The 13,859-nt window shown below is 47.1% G+C and overlaps 1 protein-coding gene across 1 annotated transcript; it reads left to right on the top strand.

The window, feature by feature from the left end:
• Positions 1-2,696: 2,696 nt before the first annotated feature.
• LOC124017963 (innate immunity activator protein-like) lies at positions 2,697-13,218 on the top strand. The gene is made up of 9 exons (XM_046333209.1): positions 2,697-2,785; positions 3,100-3,233; positions 5,679-5,801; positions 6,068-6,308; positions 7,396-7,449; positions 7,546-7,837; positions 8,052-8,225; positions 9,386-10,175; positions 12,144-13,218. The coding sequence occupies exons 1-9, from the start codon at positions 2,731-2,733 to the stop codon at positions 12,237-12,239; spliced, it is 1,959 nt and encodes a 652-aa protein (XP_046189165.1). The 5' UTR covers positions 2,697-2,730; the 3' UTR covers positions 12,240-13,218.
• Positions 13,219-13,859: the final 641 nt, after the last annotated feature.

Raw genomic sequence — 13,859 nt, 5'->3', positions numbered from 1 at the left:
GTATGGAGACCCTATGGAGGCCGTATAGAGGCTGTATAGAGGCCGTATGGAGACCATATAGAGGCCGTATGGAGGCCGTATGGAGGCCGTATAGAGGCCGTATTTAGACATGGCATAAAATTAAAAAGTTCCATTTCACACCATGCTGTTCATATAAATGATTTATTATAAGTTACCGTTTTCTCTGCAGTTATTTATACCGGGGAAAGGGAGTGGTTTTGGGCGGTAAATCTCAGTAACCGGGTTCCCGCCATTCAACCCTAGTACGTATACACACACACGCACACACATACACACAATAGTATGGATCATAAACATTGTTTATGTGTTCAACAGTGTGAGAATGTATAAGTGAAATCCTAGATGTGCTATATCATGAACCTCCATAGGCCGTATGGAGGCCATATAGAGGCCGTATGGAGACCATCCTAGATGTGCTATATCATGAACCTCCATAGGCCGTATGGAGGCCATATAGAGGCCGTATGGAGGCCATATAGAGGCTGTATGGAGACCATCCTAGATGTGCTATATCATGAACCTTCATAGGCCGTATGGAGACCATATAGAGGCCGTATGGAGACCGTATGGAGACCATCCTAGATGTGCTATATCATGAACCTCCATAGGCCGTATGGAGGCCATATAGAGGCCGTATGGAGACCATCCTAGATGTGCTATATCATGAACCTTCAGTGTCTTTATGTGAGCTGGCTGATGCTACAGAGACAGGCTCAGCATTGAAACATTGTTCCACTTCAAAAGCCCCTCGAGGGTTGTTTCTCTGGACACTGGTTGAAAGGAGCGCTGTTGGTGTGTGTGTGACTCTGGGAGGGGGAACAGGTGCAGTCCAGGAGAGGGATAATTCCCCTGCTCTGCAGCCATCTGCTTTCCTGTTCTCTTTTTTGGGGTGCGACGGTGCGTCCCTTTTAAACGCCCTCTGACATTCCGTATGGCAACACACACACACTTCCCTCGGAGAACAGCGGTGCGCCCTGTGACCGTTGCCATAGCGTCCGGTTTCGGATTAACCCCTGGTCCCCTTGCACATGTGCCGAGTCAAGCATGGGGCCTGCTGCCTATTGTGAAGGGAGAACATGGCAGGAGGGAGGGAGAACAGAGCAGGAGGGAGGGTGAACAGGGCAGGAGGGAGGGTGAACAGGGCAGGAGGGAGGGAGAACAGAGCAGGAGGGAGGGTGAACAGGGCAGAAGGGAGGGAGAACAGAGCAGGAGGGAGGGTGAACAGGGCAGGAGGGAGGGTGAACAGGGCAGGAGGGAGGGAGAACAGAGCAGGAGGGAGGGAGAACAGGGCATGAGGGAGGGAGCAGAGCAGGAGGGAGGGTGAACAGGAGGGAGGGAGAACAGGGCAGGAGGGAGGGAGAACATGGCAGGAGGGAGGGAGAACAGAGCAGGAGGGAGGGTGAACAGGGCAGGAGGGAGGGAGAACAGGGCAGGAGGGAGGGAGAACAGGAGGGAGGGACAACAGAGCAGGAGGGAGGGAGAACAGAGCAGGAGGGAGGGAGAACAGGGTAGGAGGGAGGGAGGGAGGACAGGGCAGGAGGGAGGGAGGGAGGACAGGGCAGGAGGGAGGGAGGGAGGAAAGGGCAGGAGGGAGGGAGAACAGGGCAGGAGGGAGGGAGAACAGAGCAGGAGGGAGGGAGAACAGAGCAGGAGGGAGGGTGAACAGGGCAGGAGGGAGGGAGAACAGGGCAGGAGGGAGGGAGGACAGGGTAGGAGGGAGGAGGACAGGGAGGAGGAGGGGAACAGGAGGGAGAACAGAGCAGGAGGGAGGGAGAACAGCAGGAGGGAGGGAGAACAGGGCAGGAGGGAGGGAGAAAGGGTAGTAGGGAGAGGCAGGGCAGAGGGGGAGGGAGAACAGGGCAGGAGGGAGGGAGAACAGGAGGGAGGGACAACAGAGCAGGAGGGAGGGAGAACAGGGTAGGAGGGAGGGAGGACAGGGCAGGAGGGAGGGAGGAAAGGGCAGGAGGGAGGGAGAACAGAGCAGGAGGGAGGGAGAACAGAGCAGGAGGGAGGGTGAACAGGGCAGGAGGGAGGGAGAACAGGGCAGGAGGGAGGGAGGACAGGGTAGGAGGGAGGGAGGACAGGGCAGGAGGAAGGGAGAACAGGAGGGAGAACAGAGCAGGAGGGAGGGAGAACAGAGCAGGAGGGAGGGAGAACAGGGCAGGAGGGAGGGAGAACAGGGTAGTAGGGAGGGAGGACAGGGCAGAAGGGAGTGAGGGAGAACAGGGCAGGAGGGAGGGAGAACAGGAGGGAGGGACAACAGAGCAGGAGGGAGGGAGAACAGGGTAGGAGGGAGGGAGGACAGGGCAGGAGGGAGGGAGGAAAGGGCAGGAGGGAGGGAGAACAGGGCAGGAGGGAGGGAGAACAGGGCAGGAGGGAGGGAGAACAGAGCAGGAGGGAGGGAGAACAGAGCAGGAGGGAGGGAGAACAGAGCAGGAGGGAGAACAGGGCAGGAGGGAGGGAGGGAGAAGAGGGAGGAGGGAGAAGAAGAAAGAGAGAGAAGAGGAAGCTAGAGGATCAGAATAAAAATACTTTCGGCATCAGGAATGGAAAGGTATATTTTTTAGGTGAATCAGTTTTCTCCTGTCCTGAGTGATCATAAAGCTGGATATGTTTTTGGTGAATATCCTTCTTGGCCCAAGAATCTGATTGAAATATTTATCCATTTTCCAACAGGTTTTAACAGTGTGAAAATACCTTCCAACAGCCATGGTGGATAAAGACGAGACCAGTGACACTGACAGTGGGATCATTCTCAACTCTGGTAAGAGCTTAACACATCAACAACCCTAAATGTGAAAGAGATCCATTCTAGGTTCAGATATAAATCTTTACGGAAAGCACTGAACGCATTATTAATGCTGAGACCGAAATCTATCGTATCAAATATTGAACTTCAGAGATAAATTCAGGATATAAATTCAGGAGATAAAGTGTATTGATAGTTGGCAAGCTTGCTGAAATGTCTATAATCTATAGCAATAGTTAATTCTGTGATAAAAGCACCAAATGTGGCACCATGTGATGCCTGCATGAGGCCTGTGCTCTGTGGAAAAATCTCCATTAACATCCTCTCAGGTCCCGACAGCCCCACGTTGCCAGTCAAGGACCTGACCACCCACACCCGGGCCATGAGGCTGAAGCACCAGGCTCTAGAGAACAGGCTCGAACTGTGTCTACTGGACCTCAAGAAGCTCTGCATTAGAGAGGCTGTGAGTATTCACACTATTGTATTTATGCATATCTATACCGGTGTTGAGATATATATATATACAGTACCAGTCAAAAGTTTGGACACACCTACTCATTCCAGGGGTTTTCTACATTGTAGATTAATAGTGAAGACATTAAACTATGAAATAACACATATGGAGTAATGTAGTAACCAAAAAAGTGATAAACAAATCAAAATATATTTTATATTTGAGATTCTTCAAAGTAGCCACCCTTTGCCTTGATGACAGCTTTGCACACTCTTGGAATTCTCTCAACCAGCTTCATGAGGAATGCTTTTCCAACAGTCTTGAAGGAGTTCCCACATATGTTGAGCACTTGTTGGCTGCTTTTCCTTCACTCTGCTGTCCAACTCATCCCAAACCATCTCAATTGGGTTGAGGTCGGGTGATTGTGAAAGCCAGGTCATCTGATGCAGCACTCCATCACTCTCCTTCTTGGTCAAATAGCCCTTACACAGCCTGGAGATGTGTTTTGGGTCATTGTCCTGTAGGAAAACAATTGATAGTCCAACTATGCGCAAACCAGATGGGATGGCGTAACTCTGCAGAATGCTGTGGGAGCCATGCTGGTTAAGTGTGGCTTGAATTCTAAATAAATCACTGACAGTGTCATCAGCAAAGCACCCCCACACCATCACACCTCCTCCTCCATGCTTCACAGTGGGAACCACATATGCAGAGATCATCCGGTCACCTACTCTTCGTCTCACAAAAACACGGTGGTTGGAACCAAAAATCTCACGTTTGGACTCATCAGACCAAAGGACAGATTTCTACTGGTCTAATGTCCATTGTTCCTGTTTCTTGGCCCAAGCAAGTCTCTTCTTATTGATGTCCTTTAGTAGTGGTTTCTTTGCAGCAATTCGACCACAAAGGCCTGATTGGTGCGGCAGGTAGCCTAGTGGTTAGAGCGTTGGGCTTGTAACCGAAAGGTTGCAATTTCGAATTCCTTAGCTGACAAGGTACAAATCTGTCATTCTGCCACTGTTATTAACAGTGGGTTAACAAGTCAGTTAACCCACTGTTCCTAGGCCGTCGTTGTAAATAAGAATTTGTTCTGAACTGACTTGCCTAGTTAAATAAAGGTAACATTAAAAAAATGAAATTCACGCATTCTCCTCTGAAGAATTGATGTCGAGATGCGTCTGTTACTTGAACTCTGTGACGCATTTAGTTGGGCTGCAATTTCTGAGGCTGGTAACTCTAATGAACTTATCCTCTGCAGCAGAGGTACCTCTGGGTCTTCCTTTCCTGTGGCAGTCCTCATGAGAACCAGTTTCATCGTATCTCTTGATTGTTTTGCAACTGCACTTGAAGAAAGTTTCAAAGTTCTTGAAATTTTCCGCATTGACTGACCTTCATATCTTAAAGTAATGATGGACTGTCATTTCTCTTTGTTTATTTAAGCTGTTCTTGCCATAATATGGACTTGGTCTTTTACCAAATAGAGCCATCTTCTGTATACCACCCATACCTTGTTTGAACACAACTGATTGGCTCAAATGCATTAAGGAAAGAAATTCCACAACTTTTAACAAGGCACACCTGTTAATTGAAATGCATTCCAGGTGACTACCTCATGAAGCTAGTTGAGAGAATGCTAGGAGTGTGCAAAGCTGTCATCAAGGCAAAAGGTGGCTACTTTGAAGAATCTCAAATATAAAATATATGGTGTTATATATGATGTTATTTCATGTTAAAAAATAAAGAAAAACCCTTGAATGAGTAGGTGTATCCAAACATTTGACTGGTACTGTAAATATATTTGCAACAAAAATACATGTGTAACGATGTACACTGAGAGTCGGGAAGCAAGTTCAGGGAGTGAATACGTTTAATTAATGAACAAAACAAGAAACACAAACAGTCACCGACATGAAACAGGAACAAATGACGACTGGGGAGGAAACCAAAGGGAGTGACATATAACGGGCAGGTGATCAAGGAGGTGATGGAGTCCAGGTGAGTGTCATTATGCGCGTAACGCTGATGACAGGTGTGCTCCCTAATGAGCAGCCTGGTGACCTAGAGGCCAGCGAGGGAGCTCACGTGACAATATGGGTGATGCAGACAATTACAGTGATGGAAGCTACAATCTATCTGCAATATTAAAGCTGATCTACCCCCTAATAAAAAATATATTAAAAATTAATAATAATAATAAATATATATATATATTTTTTGCGTCAGGGAGGCTGTGAGTGTCTAACCTAGCCTGAGACCTGAAGACCTATGTTAGCGCCCTAGGTAATGCCAAGGTTGTAGTTCAGTGGGCTAACATAAGTCACGTCACAAAACTGAGTCTCATATTTACATACCAATGGTTCATAGAAGAGTTACAGACTGCTCTTTCAGATCTAGTCTCTTAGGGGTATGTTTAGAAATGACTTCAGTTGACTTTGGATTGTATTTATTTTACAGGAGCTGACAGGTAAGTTGTCTTCAGACTACCCCCTACTTCTTGATGAGAAGCACCCTCGTGTCCAAAGGAGGATAGGAGCTACCTTCAAACTGGATGACAGTCTCATCCACCAGGATGGAGAGGTACAGACCAATATGAACCCTTCCCACGGTCATCCTTTACACTTCCTATATTACACAGTATTGGTAATAGGTAAGGTCAGGGGTTTTTCCTAACAATATGTCGTAAAGCTTATAAGCAAAGGCAAAGTGCATATCAGATAGAGAGATTTGAACACTGAATACAGTATTTATTTCCTTAAAACCAGCCCAATCAAGAAGTCTATTAAATTGATAGTTCATTGTTATTCATCTAAGCAAAATAAAAATAAAAACTTTCTCTCACTCAGGATTCAGAGCTTCATTCCTTAGAGGCAGACCTGGCCTTGCAGCTCCAGATCGTTGAAGCGACCCGTAGACTCTCAGTGGAGGAGCATCTGTCCAAACCACAGAAGAAGAGCAGGCTGCAGCAGTGTAAGAGGGAAGATAGGAAAGTTAAGGATCTCCAGGAAGCCGTGTTTCAGCACAGGATCAGAAACGAGTGCTCCTCTCCACCGACCAACAGGAACAACAACACAACCAAACACAGAGGTGAATGCTGTGCCTGTGCTACTGCTGCCCCCATCTGGCCACATTGGTCTCTGCAGTCTGCAGGGAGCTTAGGTTATACAGAATCAGTTTCTAAACATTGTGACACTTCCGGGAACACTTGCGAAGCAAACCAAGCAGACCAGGCTGGAGCTTGAGAAGTCGATGAGAGAAATTAAAAATGATTCCTTAGTTGTTCATTTTCTCTAAATCTAAAAGGCACAACCTAGATTGTATCCCATTTCTTAAGTAGTTGAACATGTTATAACTCCAACCTAGTGAAAGTGACGACCTGACAAGTTTTCATTTTTGTCAAAAACAAATTTACATCGAAGGAGTGCCTTTGACTTTTATAGTTGTACTGTTGTTCATACTTAATTGGGACCAATTAATTTATACAGATATTTTACGGATGATAGCAACAGGATCACAGGAGGCCGGTGGCACCTTAATTGGGGAGGACGGCTCATAGTAATAGCTGGAACGGAATAAATGGAATGGTATCAGACACATCAAACACCCAGTTTCCAGGTGTTTAATACCATTCCATTCACTCCATTCCAGCCATATTATTATGAGCCGTCCTCCCCTGAGCAGCCCCCTGTGGACAGGATATACTGAAGAAGTATTTCAGATACTATTTTTATTGGACAGTTAAGACCCGATGACATGTTTCTACGCATGAGCTTAGCTAGTTTCTGCCGATCAATGAAATGTATTTATAAAGCCCTTTTTATGTAAGCAGATGTCACAAAGTTCGTATTCAGAAACCCAGTCTAAAAGCAATGCAGATGCATTCGAACGGTGACTAGGAAAAACTCCCTAGAAAGGCTGGAACCTCGGAAGATTCTAAGAGATTCTAAGAGTGCATGGCCATTAAGGCTATGCCTGTTTTCATACGGTACTGTCTTTGGTTATATTCTCACTCATTCCGATGGAGGTTGGAGTTTTTTTTAATTCACAATTGTTTAGTTATTGAATCACATAAGCAGTACATGTCAGAAGAATTACACTACAATGTTGATCACTTTCACAACCCCTTCCCCTAATTGAATGAAGTCTTAAATAAAGCCTTTATTTCTATCCCCAGATCTGTGCATGTCTGACGACAGCTCCCTGTCTGATGCAGTGGCCCTGGACGATGGTGAGTTATCAACTGACACAGTAGAAATGCCAATACAATTCATTCTAAAGTGTCATGTCTGACCCTTTCTATTGTGTCTCCTCTGTTTATCCATAGACTCTCTCTCTTCCTCATCATCTGTAGACCCACTCATACAGTCCTCTGTGGGCTCCCTGTCCCTCCAGTCCTCCTCCTCCCAGGGCAGTCTCCATCACACCTCAGCCCAGAGCCAGAGCCTCGGCTCCAGCTGCAGTGTGAAGCAGACCCAGACCTCCAGTATGGGCTCCAGCTGCAGTGTGGAGTTTCCTGAGCGCTCCCCCATCCAGAACTCCCCCTGGAGAGAGTCTAATCTGGACCAGCCCTATCTGAAACCTAACACACCTCTCTCTGTCTGCAGCAGCAGGCCCAGGTAAGAGTCCATATCCTTTTTGGATCAGAACGCTGTTAACCAATAAAGGTGGAGCAACTGGTCCTACTTCGCTACTCAAATATTTATTCTGCCCAGAACCCCATAAAAAGGGTTTTGCTTTTGACTACATAAACTACATCCTCTAACTTTTAAACCAGCAGTTGTCTAAATCCTGCCCTGCCCACTCTTTCTCTCTCCCTCTTTTTCTGAGCAGAAGTCCAGTAGGGACCCCAGTAGGGACCCCAGTGTTCCCTGCAGACAGCAGAGTCCTGCCCTCCCACTTCCCCTCCATTAAGAACCTTGCTCTGAGACATGGACAGATCAACTCCTCCAGCGCCCCCTCTACTCCAGAGCTGCACGTACGCAGACAGTACTCCCTGTCCTTCAGGTAACCAACTAACGCTTAACAACGTCACCACCATAACACAGACTGTCGACGCCATAACACAGACTGTCGACACCATAACACAGACTGTCGACACCATAACACAGACTGTCGACACCATAACACAGACTGTCACCACCATAACACAGACTGTCGACACCATAACACAGACTGTCGATGCCATAACACAGACTGTCACCACCATAACACAGACTGTCGACACCATAACACAGACTGTCACCACCATAACACAGACTGTCACCACCATAACACAGACTGTCGACACCATAACACAGACTGTCACCACCATAACACAGACTGTCGACACCATAACACAGACTGTCGATGCCATAACACAGACTGTCACCACCATAACACAGACTGTCGACACCATAACACAGACTGTCACCACCATAACACAGACTGTCACCACCATAACACAGACTGTCACCACCATAACACAGACTGTCGACACAATAACAGACTGTCGACGCAATAACAGACTGTCGACGCAATAACACAGACTGTCGACAGACTGTCGACACCATAACACAGACTGTCGACACCATAACACAGACTGTCGACACCATAACACAGACTGTCGACACCATAACACAGACTGTCGACGCCACAACACAGACTGTCGACACCATAACACAGACTGTCGACACCATAACACAGACTGTCGACGCCATAACACAGACTGTCGACGCCATAACACAGACTGTCGACGCGATAACACAGACTGTCGACACCCTAACACAGACTGTCGACACCCTAACACAGACTGTCGACGCCATAACACAGACTGTCGACACCATAACACAGACTGTCGACGCCATAACACAGACTGTCGACGCCATAACACAGACTGTCGACGCCATAACACAGACTGTCGACACCATAACACAGACTGTCGACACCATAACACAGAACGTCAACACCATAACACAGAACATCAACACCATAACACAGATAAAGGTGTTGATTATCTTTATTGTGTCTTCTTGTATGTCTATTATTGATAAAATACATTGACTTGATTAGATCGCATTTAATAATGAAGTTGCTGTATTAATTGTACAGTATAGGGAGACAGACAGACACAAAGTGCATCACAGTAGCTCACTTTTCTCTCCCCTGTCTTTTTTCCCTCTTCTCAGGCTTCCCAGAAGTAAGCCCACTCATGACCTGGGTGAGGGACGTGGGAGAGCCAGGTTGCCACGCCGACGGCCAGAGTTCCTGGTTCGGTCTCCACAGTACACCCCCCAGCGTCTGTACCAGTCCAGCTCTGAACACTCTGTCCCATCCTACACCAGCCCCCAGCGACTGTACCAGTCCAGCTCTGAGGACAGCAGCTCTGAACACGCTGTCCCCTCCTACACCAGCCCCCCCAGCCGGGACACGGACAGAGATAATCACAAAGACAGGGAGGGCCCCGCATCTCCCGTGATCCCCAAGTTCTGCCCTCCTCCCTATGGCTTCCACTACAGAGCCCAAAGTCCCACCAGCCCTGCGTTGAATGGCTCCAGCTTTCACAAGAAAAACAACCAGCACCGGTCCTCTCCCAGCTTGAGAAGAAGAATGGCAGAGGAAGGCACCTGTTCCCCTCTTTCCCCACAGGACCAGGGCAGTCCCCTGGGGAAGGGTCTTTACCTGTCCCCCTCCCGGCCCCCCCAGCCACAGCAGCAGCACAGACACTGGCAGCAGGGGCCCCCACCGTCATCCCCTAGGAGAGTTCTGAAGCCTCCACCCCCCTACACTCGCCTGGTACATACCCCGTCACTGAGGGAGTACCCCAACCAACCTGTCCGGGTGTTGCCCAGGGAGATGTCGTCAGACGAGCTCAAGTCCTGGAACCAGTTCCAGAAGTCACGTCCGAGTTCCCTGGAAGGCCAGGGGTCGTTCAGAGTGAAGAGCCCCACGTCCCCTCACCTCCCGCCCTACCTGCAGGTGAGGATGCCCCCTAACACTCACCACCATAGCATTACTTAAATCTCATATTGATATTAAAGGAACGGGAATGTAATGTAGGGTGGCAGGTAGCCTAGCGCTTAAGAGTGTAATGTAATGTAGGGTGGCAGGTAGCCTAGCGGTTAAGAGTGTAATGTAGGGTGGCAGGTAGCCTAGCGGTTAAGAGTGTAATGTAATGTAGGGTGGCAGGTAGCCTAGCGCTTAAGAGTGTAATGTAATGTAGGGTGTCAGGGAGCCTAGCGGTTAAGAGTGTAATGTAATGTAGGGTGGCAGGGAGCCTAGCGCTTAAGAGTGTAATGTAATGTAGGGTGGCAGGGAGCCTAGCGCTTAAGAGTGTAATGTAATGTAGGGTGGCAGGTAGCCTAGCGCTTAAGAGTGTAATGTAGGGTGGCAGGGAGCCTAGCGGTTAAGAGTGTAATGTAATGTAGGGTGGCAGGTAGCCTAACGCTTAAGAGTGTAATGTAATGTAGGGTGGCAGGTAGCCTAGCGCTTAAGAGTGTAATGTAGGGTGGCAGGGAGCCTAGCGGTTAAGAGTGTAATGTAATGTAGGGTGGCAGGGAGCCTAGCGCTTAAGAGTGTAATGTAATGTAGGGTGGCAGGTAGCCTAGCGCTTAAGAGTGTAATGTAGGGTGGCAGGGAGCCTAGCGGTTAAGAGTGTAATGTAATGTAGGGTGGCAGGTAGCCTAGCGGTTAAGAGTGTAATGTAATGTAGGGTGGCAGGGAGCCTAGCGGTTAAGAGTGTAATGTAATGTAGGGTGGCAGGGAGCCTAGCGGTTAAGAGTGTAATGTAATGTAGGGTGGCAGGGAGCCTAGCGGTTAAGAGTGTAATGTAATGTAGGGTGGCAGGGAGCCTAGCGGTTAAGAGTGTAATGTAGGGTGGCAGGTAGCCTAGCGGTTAAGAGTGTAATGTAGGGTGGCAGGTAGCCTAGCGGTTAAGAGTGTAATGTAGGGTGGCAGGGAGCCTAGCGCTTAAGAGTGTAATGTAATGTAGGGTGGCAGGGAGCCTAGCGGTTAAGAGTGTAATGTAATGTAGGGTGGCAGGGAGCCTAGCGGTTAAGAGTGTAATGTAGGGTGGCAGGTAGCCTAGCGGTTAAGAGTGTAATGTAATGTAGGGTGGCAGGGAGCCTAGCGGTTAAGAGTGTAATGTAATGTAGGGTGGCAGGGAGCCTAGCGGTTAAGAGTGTAATGTAATGTAGGGTGGCAGGGAGCCTAGCGGTTAAGAGTGTAATGTAGGGTGGCAGGGAGCCTTGCGGTTAAGAGTGCAATGTAATGTAGGGCGGCAGGTAGCCTAGCGGTTAAGAGTGTAATGTAGGGTGGCAGGTAGCCTAGCGGTTAAGAGTGTAATGTAATGTAGGGTGGCAGGTAGCCTAGCGGTTAAGAGTGTAATGTAATGTAGGGTGGCAGGTAGCCTAGCGGTTAAGAGTGTAATGTAGGGTGGCAGGTAGCCTAGCGGTTAAGAGTGTAATGTAATGTAGGGTGGCAGGTAGCCTAGCGGTTAAGAGTGTAATGTAATGTAGGGTGGCAGGTAGCCTAGCAGTTAAGAGTGTAATGTAATGTAGGGTGGCAGGTAGCCTAGCGGTTAAGAGTGTAATGTAGGGCGGCAGGTAGCCTAGCGGTTAAGAGTGTAATGTAATGTTGGGTGTCAGGTAGCCTTGCGGTTAAGAGTGTAATGTAGGGTGGCAGGTAGCCTAGCAGTTAAGAGTGTAATGTAATGTAGGGCGGCAGGTAGCCTAGCAGTTAAGAACGTTGGCACAGTAACCGAAAGGTCGCTGGTTTGAATCTCCGAGCTGACTAGGTGAAAAATCTGTTGATGTGCCCTTAAGCAAGGCACTTAACCCTAATTGCTCCTGTAAGTCACTCTGGATAAGAGTGTCTACTAAATGACTACAATTGAAAGTATACATTTAAATATAATGAACAGGAATGAAATGTGTTGTTGTGTTTCAGGGTCCCCACCAGAAGCGGATCCTTCAGAGGGCTGCAGATGGAACTCCTATACAGTGGTTTGTTGAAGAGGACTCGGAGATCGTCAGCCAGGTGTAACCACAGCCATATACAGTATATGGTACACAATATATATCTATATCTATGCAGTATATGTCTCTGGTTGTAACCAGGGGGAGTTGCCCTACTGTAGTATATGTCTCTGGTTGTAACCAGGGGGAGTTGCCCTACTGTAGTATATGTCTCTGGTTGTAACCAGGGGGAGTTGTCCTACTGTAGTATATGTCTCTGGTTGTAACCAGGGGGAGTTGTCCTACTGTAGTATATGTCTCTGGTTGTAACCAGGGGGAGTTGTCCTACTGTAGTATATGTCTCTGGTTGTAACCAGGGGGAGTTGTCCTACTGTAGTATATGTCTCTGGTTGTAACCAGGGGGAATTGCCCTACTGCAGTATGCTATGCTACACACAAGGAGGGAAGGACTTTCTCGAGACTATTGAGTATGTCTGTATTTTTTGAGTCAATGGACTCTCTGTGAGATTATATGTCCCTGGTGAGGGACAACTGTCCTCGACAAAATGAAGAAGATCTTGACTCCATGGGTAGTAGGGTACCGTGATATGTATCTAGCTCAACCACTATTTTATCTAATGCTTTATGCAAAGCAAGTTTGACATTTCTATATAAAGGCACTTTGCCAGTTAATTTATTTAATTTAAAATTAAGTTATTATTATTATTATAAGGTGAATCAATTAGATTATTTTCTTCAGGTTAAATATGATATGTTTTTGTAGCAAGTTTCATACATTTGTTAATGACTATAACATATCAAGATAGCTTACTGTAGAAGTTACGTGTCTTACTGTAGAAGTTACGTGCCTTACTGTAGTATTTACGTGCCTTACTGTAGAAGTTACGTATCTTACTGTAGAAGTAACGTGCCTTACTGTAGAAGTTACGTGTCTTACTGTATAAGTTACGTGTCTTACTGTATAAGTTACGTGTCTTACTGTATAAGTTACGTGCCTTACTGTAGAAGTTACGTGCCTTACTGTATAAGTTACGTGTCTTACTGTATAAGTTACGTGTCTTACTGTAGAAGTTACGTGCCTTACTGTAGAAGTTACGTGCCTTACTGTAGAAGTTACGTGCCTTACTGTAGAAGTTACGTGCCATACTATAGAAGTTACGTGCCTTACTGTAGAAGTTACGTGTCTTACTGTAGAAGTTACGTGCCTTACTGTAGAAGTTACGTGCCATACTATAGAAGTTACGTGCCTTACTGTAGAAGTTACGTGCCTTACTGTAGAAGTTACGTGTCTTACTGTAGAAGTTACGTGTCTTACTGTAGAAGTTACGTGCCTTACTGTAGAAGTTACGTGCCTTACTGTAGAAGTTACGTGCCTTACTGTAGAAGTTACGTGCCTTACTATAGAAGTTACGTGCCTTACTGTAGAAGTTACGTGTCTTACTGTAGAAGTTACGTGCCTTACTGTAGAAGTTACGTGCCTTACTATAGAAGTTATGTGTCTTACTGTAGAAGTTACGTGCCTTACTGTAGAAGTTACGTGCCTTACTATAGAAGTTACGTGCCTTACTGTAGAAGTTACGTGCCTTACTGTAGAAGTTACGTGCCTTACTGTAGAAGTTACGTGTCTTACTGTAGAAGTTACGTGTCTTACTGTAGAAGTTACGTGCCTTACTGTAGAAGTTACGTG

The sequence above is a fragment of the Oncorhynchus gorbuscha genome, linkage group LG03 (assembly GCF_021184085.1).
Source record: "Oncorhynchus gorbuscha isolate QuinsamMale2020 ecotype Even-year linkage group LG03, OgorEven_v1.0, whole genome shotgun sequence".
In the NCBI taxonomy this organism is placed as follows: Eukaryota; Metazoa; Chordata; class Actinopteri; order Salmoniformes; family Salmonidae; genus Oncorhynchus; species Oncorhynchus gorbuscha.
The sequence above is the reverse complement of the archived record's forward strand: the minus strand, read 5'-3'. Positions and strand labels throughout refer to the sequence as shown.

Coding starts and splice junctions, on each gene's coding strand:
- LOC124017963 (XM_046333209.1), top strand. CDS start 2,731: ATGGTGGATAAAGACGAGACCAGTGACACTGACAGTGGGATCATTCTC. Junction 2,786..3,099: donor TGGGATCATTCTCAACTCTG/GTAAGAGCTTAA, acceptor ACATCCTCTCAG/GTCCCGACAGCCCCACGTTG. Junction 7,450..7,545: donor TGCAGTGGCCCTGGACGATG/GTGAGTTATCAA, acceptor GTTTATCCATAG/ACTCTCTCTCTTCCTCATCA.